The sequence below is a fragment of the Bolinopsis microptera genome, chromosome 5 (genome assembly GCF_026151205.1).
Source record: "Bolinopsis microptera isolate Bmic1 chromosome 5, MBARI_Bmic_1.0, whole genome shotgun sequence".
Taxonomy (NCBI): Eukaryota; Metazoa; Ctenophora; class Tentaculata; order Lobata; family Bolinopsidae; genus Bolinopsis; species Bolinopsis microptera.
The window spans coordinates 16,249,533-16,263,901 of record NC_087076.1 but is presented as its reverse complement, the minus strand read 5'-3'; the positions used below and the strand labels follow the sequence as shown (position 1 = coordinate 16,263,901).

General features: G+C 38.0%; 2 protein-coding genes across 7 annotated transcripts in view; both read right to left on the bottom strand.

Annotated features, from left to right (window-relative positions):
- LOC134816130 (erythroferrone-like) overlaps positions 1-14,369 on the bottom strand; it is a 75,930-nt gene that overhangs the window by 54,752 nt on the left and 6,809 nt on the right. The window lies entirely within an intron of this gene.
- LOC134814941 (tubulin-specific chaperone cofactor E-like protein) lies at positions 38-6,094 on the bottom strand. Of its 5 annotated transcripts, none has more exons than XM_063823304.1 (10): positions 5,917-6,094; positions 4,604-4,672; positions 4,178-4,353; positions 3,226-3,433; positions 2,629-2,763; positions 2,337-2,482; positions 1,775-1,919; positions 1,507-1,603; positions 1,262-1,358; positions 38-1,082 (listed from the first exon to the last, which is right to left on the bottom strand). In XM_063823304.1, the coding sequence occupies exons 1-9, from the start codon at positions 6,079-6,081 to the stop codon at positions 1,273-1,275; spliced, it is 1,227 nt and encodes a 408-aa protein (XP_063679374.1). In that variant the 5' UTR covers positions 6,082-6,094; the 3' UTR covers positions 38-1,082; positions 1,262-1,272. The 5 variants fall into 5 exon arrangements, with proteins under 5 accessions (XP_063679374.1, XP_063679372.1, XP_063679375.1 ...); XM_063823305.1 differs by having other exon boundaries at positions 68-1,082; positions 1,257-1,358; XM_063823306.1 differs by having other exon boundaries at positions 995-1,082; positions 1,249-1,358.

Here is a 14,369-nt window from a genome sequence, read left to right as displayed (position 1 = left end):
TTAAGCATTAGTGCTGACACAGTACTTGGAAATTGCTGATAAAATGAAAACTGGAATATTTTGTAAACTAATTCTATAATTAAATATACATTTTGAAAATACATAGAAAATCTAAATTTATCAAAATTAAGCTTTTTGTAATCAATTCGTTATTATAAATATCATGAATGCACATTGCCCAATCATTCAATAACTCAATCGAGCTTATTCTATAAAAATTAAAATATGATCATAACGACCTAGTATGTCGCAAATGAATTTCCCCAAAGTAACTTTATTTTTATTGCAGACATTCCTCATTAAAATATTCACTGGACATTTGGTGGAGTTACCAACAGTTATTAGCCGACAAAATGTATAGTATCTTGCCCCTCTCGGTAGTAGATCAACATAAAGAGCTCGAAGGTGCCAAAAAGGCGAGAGTGCCAGAAAAAAAAATCGATGTCTTAAGAACAATCAATTAAGTAATATAAAACGAACATTCTGGAATACCGCGCACATAATTAATTACATATCTAACATAAATTATAAAGCACAATTAAACAAATCATACCAGGCATTGCATGAGAGAATAAAATATTACAACAACCTGTCTCATTGAAAAATTGACCACTAAGTAAGTAACTGGCAACTGGCAACGTATTAAGTTTTTAAAACTTAACATAGTTCAAAATAAGCAAGATCAATTTTCTTAATCTTTTCTCCTTCGAAAACTTCTTCACCCGCAAAATTTCATATTATTACAATTATTTCAGTCTACCCATAGCATGATCTTCTTTGTAAGTTGCCCCCACCGAGCTTCTACACTCGAACCTAGCAGCAATTCTAAAAACTAACGAGTCCCCTTCCTCCGGCTTCACAACTGGCAGCACACCGTTAATCACTTGGTACAACATCTGCCAGTACTGCTTTATCCTCACTTCTCCTGGTTTTGCTTCCGTGTCCGATACCACGTAGTTATGTGAGGACGTCTTCATGCGGGATTCTGTGTAGACGGTGTTGTCTGATGTTTTGTGAAGGAAGATGTTGAGGGAGAGGTACTCTTTTAGCTGCTTCTCCAGGCCAGTCATTACAGTTTTATACTGAAAATAAGGGTAAAGTTGGTTAACTTTGTTCAGAATAGATTACATTTTAATGAGTATAGAATTAGGAAAAGGTTTCTAACATTTAAAAAAATTAAACATTATTGGTTGAAGCTTGACGAACAGAACAAAACATGATTTATAAACAACATGGAAACTGACTAACGAACATACGATACGCTGTGTTTTGCTAGGAATCAAGGAGGGATAAGAGATACTTTCGAGAATGGGCTATCAGTTTATCTCCATCCTTTAGGTCAGATCTATGTATAATCGCTGGAGAAAAATCGATGAGAAAAATCTACCTTCAAAATCATCTATATTCGTTTAATCCGTTTAATCCGTCTATATTAGACTGTAAAAATCAGAAGAAAAACAATCTGTCGAATACCAACTGCTTTAAGAAAGAGAATATAGGACGTACTGTAATCATATTTAGCGATATCCTCGCCCTCCTTCTCAAGACGTATTTTTCCCGTCAACTTGCAGTCAGTCTTTATTAGTGTTTTGATAGTTTTTAACTGACAAGAAAGATATCCTTATCCAAGAAGTACAGAAATAAAAGACAGAACTACAAACTAAACAAGGACATTTCAATGGGACATGATCTTTAATGAACACTAGACAGAAAGTGTAGAGGGGGTAATAACCCCCCCCCCCGCCACAATCTAAAGATCTAAAGCACCACTGACCGTATCGTAGATACTAAAGGACTTCTCCATCTCAACTCCCTTCTCGGGTACACATAGTTTCAGGGTTATTGTCTCGTCTGTTCCCCCTAGTTTTATGTCCCCTATTGCAGGTAGTTCTCCGTACTTCTCATATAGTTCCTTGTACCTGGGAAAAATAATATTATAATCTGCAAACATGGTCTTCTAAACTTACCACATATTTCTAAATACTAAAATATGTCTTGTAAATTAGACGGGGTGTGCTTTGTTTAGCCAGATAGTATTTCTCCTCTCCACAGCTCACAGACTCTGTTCTCACTGCAGTCAATAAAACAAACCCTACAACAAACTAACGCACACTCACAAAACGAACACATTTCTCACAAAACATATTCCTCACCTAATATCATCCACATAGTACATCCTGTCACTGAACAGATATACTCAGCTCATGCAGTTAGTTATTACCATGCACTTACAATTTCAGTCGTGAATGCAAACAATCTCATGCAAATAACAGTAGAATACAGTAGAACGAATAAAGAGACCAGTATAGGATTAGGACCCTACTTCCGCTTAATACCTGCTAGTTTCAATGTTCCCAGCCTGGCACCTCCTCATGTACCAACGTTCTGCAGCTTCTCTGTCTGGAATTATAGCTCCGTTGATGAGGTGAGTTTTTGGAAGTAACGCTCCTAACATCTTCCGTCTGTCTTCTTCATTCATGTCCTGCCATAGAACATGCGATCAGCGAAATGGTGGAGGATGTTTATTGATTCTTAAGAAGTCGCCATTCAAAGTTCAAACATCTCTCAGCGAACAATACATAATATTTAAGCAGTGAATAAAACCACATTTCTCTAAAAATAACTCACCCCAAACAGATCCCAGTGAACCATTCTGACATCTGAGAGGGCCGGGAACCATCTCAACTTGGATACTTCATCCCACGAGTTTATTGTTATGTTATTCACGTGAAGCTTCGATAACTTCTCAAATCTCTCAACAACCTGAAATCGATCGATAATTTTGTAATGACTTGCTATATTAGAATATATATAGTCAGTCGACTGTCGAACAGACATTTAAGCTCTACTGAATTAACAGTAAATTTGGTCGTTATGTGAATATGAGGTCGAGTATAACAGCCGTTACCATAATAACACGTATGGACCTAAGTTTAAAATAGGCAGCTAAGCTAGCTAGCTCGCTAGATATATAATTCAAGGCCGACCGGCGCGCGCGCTTTGTTGTTAGCGCGCGGAATTTCCTCGCCAATGTCTAGAATTGTGTATTGCGCGTGTTCCATAAACGACATAACGCGGAGAATTTAATTAATGATGATCTAATGTTTACAAATTTGCTGCCGTACGCCATGTGCTCACGTGTGGGTTAGATCACTGCTCACAAAAACGCACTGAAAATAATTTGGTAAACCAACCAGTAGGGAGAAAAAGAAAACAATTACTGACTTGTTGATTATCTCCAAACGAACTGACAGGATTATCGCTCAAAACCAGAGTGTGCAAATTGACGAATGTAGTGGCGAGTTCAGATACATCATCAAAGCAAGAGATGCTGTTTTCGATGAGGTTGAGCTCAGTTAGGTTAGGAAATTGTATGTCTGCAGGACAGGGCATGCTTGTAATGTTGCTGTGTCCAATGTTCAAGTGAGACAGGCTGAGGGTATATATCAGTTATCACCAGGTGAAATTTATAACTTATACTCTTTTGTGGTAGTAATAATGAACTCACCTACACTACTGACGTGACTCAAATATTGCTGCCAATTAATTAGCGTCGAATGGACACACTGCAAATTTTCTTGGCAATCCGACAGTACACACAATTTAAATCAGTAATACTTCATTATGTACAGGGTGTTTCAAGACTCATGTCCATATTTTGAATGGCCCTTAAGGGGGCAGGGGTCTGGGGAGGAGGAGGGGGGTATTCATGGAAATTTTCCCAAAATCGACTTTTTAGTTGTTTCTGATAGAGAGGAGTAATACAGATGCTTTTGATCCCGTGGAAAAATATCGTTCCTAGCCGAAATTATTGCCGGTCAAAGGTAAGCGCGTGTGTGTAATTGTATTGCGAGAGCGATTTTTGATCGTGTGCGGTGTGCCCTGAAAATCGAGTCTTAAAATATATCTTCTCCTACATTTTTGAGCAATAACCCTGAAACTTTCAGGATACATTCTAGGGATCATTTAGAAGAGAACCAGACAGAATTTTGAGATAGGCCTTTAAAAACTTGTTGAGAAGACAACCTGGTTACCGAGGCCCATCCAAACTGTCACCTTTTCCCTGGTCTTTGGGAAATTATAATTTCAAATTTGGACACGATTCTTGTAACACCCTGTATAATACACGTTTGAAACAGGCACATAAAAAACACAATACGTGCCAACTTTGACTCACGATGGAAATGAAGGGAGCAAAGAAAGCAGATTATCCCAATGATTATCATTACCACTTAGCGCTAAACACTGCAGACAAGGATACTGATTCTCAGGTATTTGTTCACATCGTCCCAACTTGTTGTTACTTAGATTTAGAAACTTTATGTGTTTACCAACATCCAGTAGTCTGAATACCTGATGATTGTTGGGTTTTTGTTAAAAGGATTGAGGGATATTGTTGTCCACTTTGGAACACAGATATCAGATATTCAAATATTAGGAGGCATCAATAAGTAACAGATTGTTGTTACATCTCCAATGCTCAATGCAGTAAATGTATTAATTTATGGCAATATAAATCACATGAATTAATCGAACTGCTGCTCCAACATCGATCAGTTTCACTCCAAACTAATTCTGCGACTATTAAAGAAAATATGTTCACCTCATTCCAATCAGAGATATTGTTATGAGCCAGGTCGCATTCCGTAACTCTGCTGCAGATGTCCGCCACCTGGAGGTTATATTTATATACCATGTATATAATCTGTTTATGTAATTTTGTTCAAAATCACATTTTATCCTTGAGTTTCCAAAGTCATAACCAGGTTCAAAGTTATTATAACTAGGTTCCAGTATCCAGACTGGGATCTTCGGATATTTAGTTGAGGCCTTTGGAGATCGGAAGCTATTTAGTTGTGATAACTATGAGGTTATATTCGAGGTTTATTGCATACATGAACACATTTAGATTCATCAATAAAAAGGGAAAAAATGATTGGTTTTAATACAAAAATTATAACTGCAATTTCTGTTTTCACAGTTCAAATGAGTTGTTCAATGTTCATGTTACCCGACATAATTTTGATACCTAATCTGTAAGAAAATTTCATAAAACAGCTTTCCTCCAACCAAATTTTAGTATTTTTAAATAGAAACTTTTCTGCCGAAATTCCACAGTTTTGACTGAATTTTTGACCAGTGACCAATCAGTGAAGTCGGTGAGAGTGACACAAGTCGCCATCAAGGTACTGGAAGCAGTATATCCGGAGAAACCTTTGATGCAATGAAAATTTTGAATATGTCCTACTGGTTGGACATTTTCAAATTTCAGCTTTCTGCGACCCAAATTTCACTGTTTTGACTGACTTTTTCTTGAATGACCATCTTACAAGGTCACTGAGGATGGCACAAGACACGATCGAGGTATTCAAAGTTCTATTCTCAAAGAGTCAAAGAAAGCTTTGATATTTAACGGAAAATCATCAGAATATAAAAAGAAATCTTGGAATATTTTTGAAGAGGAGCTTTTCTGCCGTTCCCTTGACCAAATTTCACGGTTTTGACCGAAATTTTGACTGAAATTATTTCTTTGCATATACCCTATTATAGGCCAGGTAGCGCAGTTGGTTAGAACGCCTGTCTTACAATCGTTAGGTTGCGAGTTCGAAACCCACTGACTGCCTGGTCGTGGGGTGAGCGTCGTCGACGTTCAGCTAAGGATCATGAGTGGTCTATGCAGCCCCCCGGTCTACTCAGCCGAATACTCGAGAAATCGGGTGTGAGGGTTAAATGAGGAGCTGCACATTGCAGCAAAGTCTCGGACGAAGAAAGTATGGTACACACTACCTTAACCGTCACTGGCCAAAAAAGATCCTTCGGCTTCCTGTAATTGGCTGGTTGCACTTGTGTAACATTGTGGCTGTTGGAATACACCGAAGTAAAATAAGTGTCTAGATAAAAAAAAAAAGTACATACCTTATCAATACAGCCAGTTTCAGAAATAAAGCAATTGTCTAGGATGAGATTGCATAGTTTGTGGTTTTTCCTCTTCACAAAGACTATCTGAATTTCAGAGTCCTCGCTATCTTCATTATCATCCTCATACTTATTCTGGTAAGCTGTGACGATACTTTGGGACATTTTGTATTATCTAAGAAAAAAAGCTGATGTTAAATCAAATCATAGTGATGAAAGCAAAGTAGGAGAGAATTATAATTCATTTAAAATTTATACAGTAATACAATAAATAATTTAGAGACAAAATGTTAATCAATCAAATTATTCTAACTACATTACAGTTACACACAGGACCTCATGTATGTAATGTGTCACAGGCGACAGCAAACAAAAACTGAAACTTATAAATTAGTGAAATAGGACACCACACGTGTACGATCTCAGCCGCGCAGTATGATAGCACTAGCAGTCAATAGTTCAAATTGCAGGGTGTCCTGGACAACCTGATCATATAGATCATCAGATAGACAGTACTATTTCTATTTTAAAGCAAGGGCCACCAGATAATAATTCTAGGGCATCCACGAACGCCCTCAATAGCTGCCTCTGCTATAGTTTATGATGGAAAATCATGGACATCATTTATTACTGTTATCAGCAAGTGCTTTGGATGCTTGGGAACAGTGCTTAAATATTTGTTTATTTTAAACTACAAAACATGCATTTAAGAGGACTTATCACCCATTTTATCATCATAATTTAATAAAAACTTAAGCTTTTTTGATGTCATAGTTTTACTCACTGAACAGTGAACATGTTTATTAACATATCAATCTCATGTAATTCAAATCATGTTTCAATATCCTAAATAGTTAAATGTCAAAATCAATGTGGACAGTAGCGTAACGTTGCATTTTGGCATAAATATAAATTAACTAATTATTAACAGGCCCTTTTAACTTTCAGTGGGCAATAACATGTGCTTTATAAATTATATGATCTACAAATTCAAGTCTGTTTGTCCGATTTTGCTAATTGTCTTAGATTTAGATCTATTTCGATCTTTAGTTGTTTTTGGGAGAATTTTTGGAATGTATCTAATGAAGTTTTAAGGGGGCCGGGGGGGGGGGGGGGGTCTTCATCAAAATTCTCTCGAAATTGACTTTATAGTTGTTTCTGGTAGAAGGGAGTGATATCTACCAGCTGCTTTTGGTCCCATGGAAAAATATTGTTCCTAGCCAAAATTATCGCTGGTCTAAGGTCAGCGCTTATGTGTAATTGTATTGCGTGAGCGATTTTCAATCGCAAATTCTGAAAATCGAGTCTAAAAATCTATCTTCTCCTACATTTTTTGAGCAATCACCCTGAAACTTTCAGGATATGTTCTAGGGACCATTTAGAAGATTTGATCGAGCCAAAATTTTGAGATAGGCCTTTAAAATTTTTTTATTTAATTCTGAAAATCTTGGACCTGAAAAAATCGTAAAAAAACGAGGTCCAAGATTTTCAAAATTGAATAAATTTTGGCTCGATCAAATCTTCTAAATGGTCCCTAGAACATATCCTGAAAGTTTCAGGGAGATTGCTCAAAAAATGTAGGAGAAGATAGATTTTTAGACTCGATTTTCAGAATTTGCGATTGAAAATCGCTCACGCAATACAATTACACATAAGCGCTGACCTTAAACCGGCGATAATTTTGGCTAGGAACAATATTTTTCCATTGGACCAAAAGCAGCTGGTAGATATCACTCCCTTCTACCAGAAACAACTATAAAGTCAATTTCGAGAGAATTTTGATGAAGACCCCCCCGGCCCCCTTAAGTAAGAATTGAAGGAGCCAGTTATGTCAGTAATAAAGAAAAAACATAATGATTATCTTTGGTTTCATCCCTATGTGGCAAAGAAATGTTTTATAAATCTGTATTCCACTGGGAAGTTTGCTTAGGTTTTTAAAATAGGATAATGTTTTTAGATAAAATTTAAAATTTAATATAATTAATGTTGGTGGGGAAATATTTATTTTATATTTGTTCACATAATGCGATGATATTTTGTAGACATGTGTGATGATGTTATGTCATACATTTTACTCTACTTTAGTTTACTTTTAGTTCCCACATTTGTTGGTTGGGAATGCTTAACATCAGAGGCGGCTCGTGGGAGCTGGCTGTCAGTTTTGTTGGGTGTCCAACCGACTGGGGGAGGGGGCTTGGGGGCCGCCCCAAGCTCCCCCCTAAACTGCCGATGTCTATTCACCGATGACTGCATACAATACCATTACCATAGCAGAGAGTTAATTAATTAATTTAATTATTCCAACGTACATTACAGTTACACACAGTCCACAGTGCCTCATGTATGTAATGTGTCACAGGCGACAGCAAATAAACAAAAAATAAAACTTATAACATGAGTGAAACAGGACACACACGTGTACGATCTCAGCCGCGCAGTACCATAAAAGTTCAGATTGCAAAGTGTCCTGGACAACCAAATCATATAGATAACCTGTAGTGGATGCGCTTGATGTGCTTTGTACCGTTTACAATTAACTATGTGTTAAAACTGCGCGTATAAGTTGTCCAAACGAGGATTGGACACCCTACAACACAAAATTTCACAAAGATCATGCGTGCGCCTACATTCGAACGTTTGAATGAATAGAGAGCTTTATATTGCGGTTAGATATTTCCGAATACCATTACTAATCACTATTTCTATTTTCAAGCACCAGCCACCAGAAAATAATTTTAGGGCGTCCACGGACGCCTGGACGCCCTCAATAGCGGCCTCTGCTTAACATAACACACATGATGCTCGACTGCTTTATTGACCCGGACAGGCAAACAGGGGCAAACATCCCAAAACCAGTGCGTTGAGACATGGTGTTGGGCTGCTTCAGCATTCAGGATGTATTAGATCCCAGAGAAGCCGCCATCCCCTCTGCTGCTTTAATTCATTTAGGAAAGTGTACGATTTTAGCTAACTTGGAGAAATATAACAAATTAAATGACCAAATATAATTGGTGTGCCTTTGATAAACATATTAATAACTCAAGAACAGTTTTATAATGACTTTATTATGTGTGAATTTGTTATGTTACATTATATACATAGTCCTTTTTCGCTATTTACTGGGCAGCAGTCAGCCTGTCATTCCGCCGCATCCACAATCTGTTTATGAACAGAAAAGCCTGAGGTCCCCAATTAATTCGCTACCAGTGAAGATCATGCATGTGATGCTGAGCGCTTTGATAACCACAGCATTTTGATAATGCAAAAAAAATATTAAAAAAAAGGGGACCCCCAACCCATGTAGCTGAGACACCTCACAGCCAGTGGCGTAACTTAGGGCCCCGCAGACCCGGCTGTGCGGGGGGGGCGCCGTATAAGGGCGGCGCAATTTTCCTGAATTTTAGACCTCACTGAAAAAACGCCTTGTTTGTGTATTTCCCTGTCCAATTTAGCGTTCGGCCAACGCGAAAAAAATATTTGGGGTACCCTTTTTTGCTTCAGGGGGCGCAAAAAGCTGTAGGGGGGCGAGAAAAAAAGTACCCGACCTTTTATTTTTTTTAATTTTATTTTTAGGGACAAAAAATGTTAGGGGGGCGCTTTTCGTCACTGAGCGGGGGGCGCCAACAAGCAAAGTTTCGCCACTGCTCACAGCAAGTAGACCAAAGTGGCTCATGCTTGTGAAAGGTGTATCAATTACCCCCGAAGCGGTGCATTGGGAGTCCCCCCTGGGATCAATTCATCCGTAAAATTTTACACTTCTGAGGTAATAGATTGAAGGATACATCATTCAGTCCGTGGTGCTGGGCTTTTTGTCTTCCTCTGACTGTTATTTAAGCAATAAGGAGAGACATAATAAATATCTTTGGTTTCATCCTTTTGTGGCAAAGAAGCGTTTTGTAAATCTTTATTCCACTGGGAAGTTTTTATGAATTATTTATATATAAATTGCGCGGGAAGTTTGCGCGGGGGTCTTTTCAGAGTAATTTGGGTACATTTCGATTCATGACGTTGCGACTACGTTTTCTTAGTTTCAGTATACTTTATCTCTACCGTTTTCATTACAATTTTGATTGCATTATACTTTATTTACCTATCACTATACATATTTAACCTTAAATTATTATTTTTAGTGGAACTATGTAAAAGGGGATCGTTGCTAGCGTCGAAACTGTTTTAACCCTACCTTAGTCAGTTAAAAGTCTGATAGCATATGTTCTGTTTGATTTGACCAAACTAATGCCTTTCATTGCTTTATAATCTATTAGATTTTATTAATTAATAAAATTGAATTTGATAAATTATTAATGTTGATGGAAAAATATATTTATTTAAATTATTTTTCTATTTAGTGCAATGATATTTTGTAGACACTTATGATGATTTTATGTCATTGGTCATACTTTTTACTTACTTACTTACTTACTTACTTACTTACTTTCACATAGCCATGTGATTTCTAAAAACAGTGTAAATGATTTTTATTTTTGGAATGTTTCGAATGAAGTTTTAGGGAAAATTGAAGGACCCAGTTATTTAAGCAATAAGGAGACACATAATGAATATCTTTGGTTTCATCCTTTTGTGGCAAAGAAGCGTTTCATAAATCTTTATTCCACTGGGAAGTATTAATGAATTATTTATAGATAATGTATTATGTATTAGATTTTATTAATTAATAAAATTGAATTTGATAAATTATTAATGTTGACAGTTGATGGAAAAATATATTTATTTAAATTATTTTTTCATTTAGTGCAATGATATTTTGTAGACACTTGTGATGATGTTATGTCATAATCTTTACTTACTTACTTACTTACTTACTTACTTATGTGCCTACGCGTACTGCGTGACGCGCTTGTTTCACAACAAGCGAGAGGGCTCTGGTTAGAGCAATACTTACTTACTGATTCCCCTGAGTGCTATGAGTGCATTTTGATAATGCAAATGTAATAAGCAATTTGTTGCGGGTGTTGGCTGTCGTGTGCTTATTAGGTACTAAACGGATAAAACAGATTAAACGATTCAAAAGTCAAATTAGATGGTAATGTCTGTGGTATGACCCAATATAAAAAGTAAATTTATTATATCGGTGTTCTGAACAAGTGAGACAACTCTTGCGATAACTGGAAATTTGTCTACATGCCTAACAATGATAAATGGTTAATAAATAAATCACAACATACACCCCCCGTAAAAATCAAATAAAATTTAAAAATTTAACAAATGGAAATGCGCAAATGCGCGCGTCAGCTGAAAAATAGGCTTTTTATACGAATTAGCGCCATTTTAATGCGCAGATAACGATACATTTGATAAAACATTGATAACACATTGATAAAACTTCTCAAAAGTCACATACTCGCGAAAAACTAAATAATCGGTTCATATAAAAATACATCTTTCATAAACATGTGTTGTTCTAAAAGGCACTCATAAAACATGAATTTGTAAAATACGATTCAACATGAATTTGTAAAACCTCAAATCTACCAAGTTATAAATCCGATTAATACCATAAAAATCACAATTCCAGAAAATATATCATTCATTAAACTGCAAGTCAATAAAGTTTCAACCCGCCTCAAACCGCGGAGGAGGTACTCCCTTATTAGTCCTCTGTGACCTACGTAATGCAGGGGTAAAGTCCGGTACCACAACATCCGACGGCGGAACAGCAGGGTTACACGTATTCTTAGTAGGAACAGAGCCACTATCTTGTCCGATTACAACAGGTCCTGCGGTTAATTCCCTATCAATAGTCTGTACTTCACCGCAATCAACAACAGAATTTTGTCCAGGGTCAATCTCAACTTGACCTGCCAGAGGAGCAATATCCCGAATCGATACCGAGGCCTCCCTTCCGGAAGCAAACCTAACTTTAGCAGATTCAGGCTGTAGTGAGACAATATCCACCTCTTCGCACAAATCATCGTACTTATTAGACCTCACGTGTTTCTTAAGAAGAACCTTGGATGCCCCAATAAGCCAAGAAGGTAGAGAATTACCTGTGGCAGATCTCCTAACATAACTAAATAATCGCTCATGAGGTGATTGATTAGTTGAGGTACATAATAAGGTGCGGACAGAGTGCAGAACTTGAGGGAGGACCTGTTCCCAGTGACATGGTGCTAATTTCTTACTAGCCAACGCCAGTTCAATTCCTTTCCATATAACGGCATTATATCTTTCAACTTGACCATTTCCTCTGGGATTATACCGGCTGCTATTTGAGAATCCAATTGTGGCAGATCGGAAATGGTCAAGTTGAAAGATATAATGCCGTTATATGGAAAGGAATTGAACTGGCGTTGGCTAGTAAGAAATTAGAAGCGTCAGACTCTAGCACCATCTGCTCATTAGTGTTAGGGCAGACTACACAGGAACCCTCTATACACGTTTTCAGATTATTAAATGCCGTGATTGCATCTTCCTGTAGGGGGAATTCCGGGTCTATCAAAGGTCGTACCAAGTCCGAGAATTTTGGCACCCATTTAGCATAATAAGAGAATAAGCCCATGGCCCTTTTTAGTGAGTCAGCATCATGTGGTACCGGCAAGTCCCTCAACGGCTGCATGCGCTCAGGATCAGGACAGATAGTGCCGTGAGAAATTTGATAGCCCAAAATGTTGATAGTTTCAACTGAACTTATAGTCTTATCATGATTCAACGTTAGTCCCAACTTCTTAATAGTCGATAATAACCCCTTGACGTTTTTGTCGTGATCTTCCTGATCATAGCCCCCAACAGTTATATTGTCCAGATAAGGAAAAACACTATCTAACTTATTTTCCTCCACAAGTATGTCCATATTACGTTGAAAAACAGGCCCGCCATTAGTGACTCCAAAGGGAATGCCATTAAATTCAAATAGTTTCCCAGCTGCTTCAAAGGCTGTGAGTGGCTTTTCTCCTTCGAGAATCGGGATTTGATGGTAGGCAGACTTAAGATCAAATGTGCTATAGATCCTGTACTTAGCTATCTGCGAGGCCATAGTATCAAGGTTTGGCAGAGGATACGCATCTAAGTGTGTGAATTTGTTGATCGTTCGAGAGTAGTCTACCACCATTCGGGGTCTTGCCGAATCTAAACCTGTAACGAGGACCTGTGCTCTCCAAGGACTATTACTTGGCCTAATAATGCCCTGTTCCAATAACTCTTTAACCGATTTTGCTATAAATGCTCTCTCTGCATCAGAGTACTTTCTGGACCTACAAGCGATTGGATTGGTGCCTACCATTAATGTGGAGAATAGAGGTATGGGCTCAAGATTCGACATTGAAAGCTGTGCACAGTTCCTACCAGCTTCATCTATCACCAATGGATCTCTATTTCCTCCGAAATTAACCACAAGATTCATATGACTTCGGAGTAAATCCAAACACACGATTGCGTCGCAACATAGTTTGTCCATAACTGATAATTTACACTCTGAATAGGAGTGGCCTTCAATCACAATATCTACTACACAGGACCCCTGAGTGTTTGTTGACATTGATTCCGAAGCTAAAGTTATTTTGTTCGTACCAGGGCCTATCGTTATGCCGTTTCGCCTAGCAAAACCCAAGTCAACAAAACTCTCTGAGCTACCAGTGTCAATCAAAATGTAAGCGATATGATTATTTACCTTTGCGTTGACGGTTGTCTGAGACAGCGTTGAAGGTGTCGATGGAGACATAGCACAAAGATAAGAGAATGGGGATGATTGCTGGGGCTGATCAGCTGACGGGACGTTGTAGGCGTTGTTAACTGGAGTATAAGCGTTGTTCGCAGAGTTCTTCTTAGAGAAGTAATCATTAGGTGCGGTCTTCCCAAGACCCGTCGCTGATCGACATACTCGTGCCCAATGTCCGCGCTTACCGCAAGTTTTACAAGTAGTATTATTGGCAGGACACGCTGTTCGAACATGGTACTCCTTACCACAATATCCACACTTTATATTAGGACTAACTGAATTGCCGTGAGTGGCAGCTACAACCGCATGATCCTTTGAATCCAGTCCAGAATCGTTTCCCTTAACAATACCATTTAGATTAGAACCGTTATACTTTTCATTGTTTGAGATTGATTGCTCCAGAGTACAAGCCAGAGTGATGGTATCATCTAAACTTTTAGTGTCCTCCATTAGGCGCTGCCGAATTTGCTTGTCCCTTAGCCCACTGATAAGAGCTGTTCTAATGCTCTCTTCCCCATGAACAGCAGCTGATACTTCGGTAAAATTACACTGTTTCGCCAGTGTCCGCAACGCCAAGACAAATTGATCAACTGATTCAGCTTCAGTTTGACTCCGTGTAGATAAACAAAATCTCGCAAAGTTAGTATTCTTTGTTTTAACAAACAAACCATTCAAGATCTTAACTGCCTCCGAAAACTTTGTTTCACCCTTGATAGTTGTATATATTGAGGGGCTCACATAATTGCAAAGCACCATATATTGTGTCTCTTCGGTGTTA

What these genes read in the sequence shown, in the direction of transcription:
- LOC134814941 (XM_063823302.1), bottom strand. Translation starts at nt 6,081, where the DNA reads ATGTCCCAAAGTATCGTCACAGCTTACCAGAATAAGTATGAGGATGAT. An exon ending in TTGCTCCCTTCATTTCCATC is followed by an intron (nt 3,434 to 4,177) that starts GTGAGTCAAAGT and finishes ATATACCCTCAG; the next exon opens with CCTGTCTCACTTGAACATTG. An exon ending in CGTTTGGAGATAATCAACAA is followed by an intron (nt 2,764 to 3,225) that starts GTCAGTAATTGT and finishes GATCGATTTCAG; the next exon opens with GTTGTTGAGAGATTTGAGAA.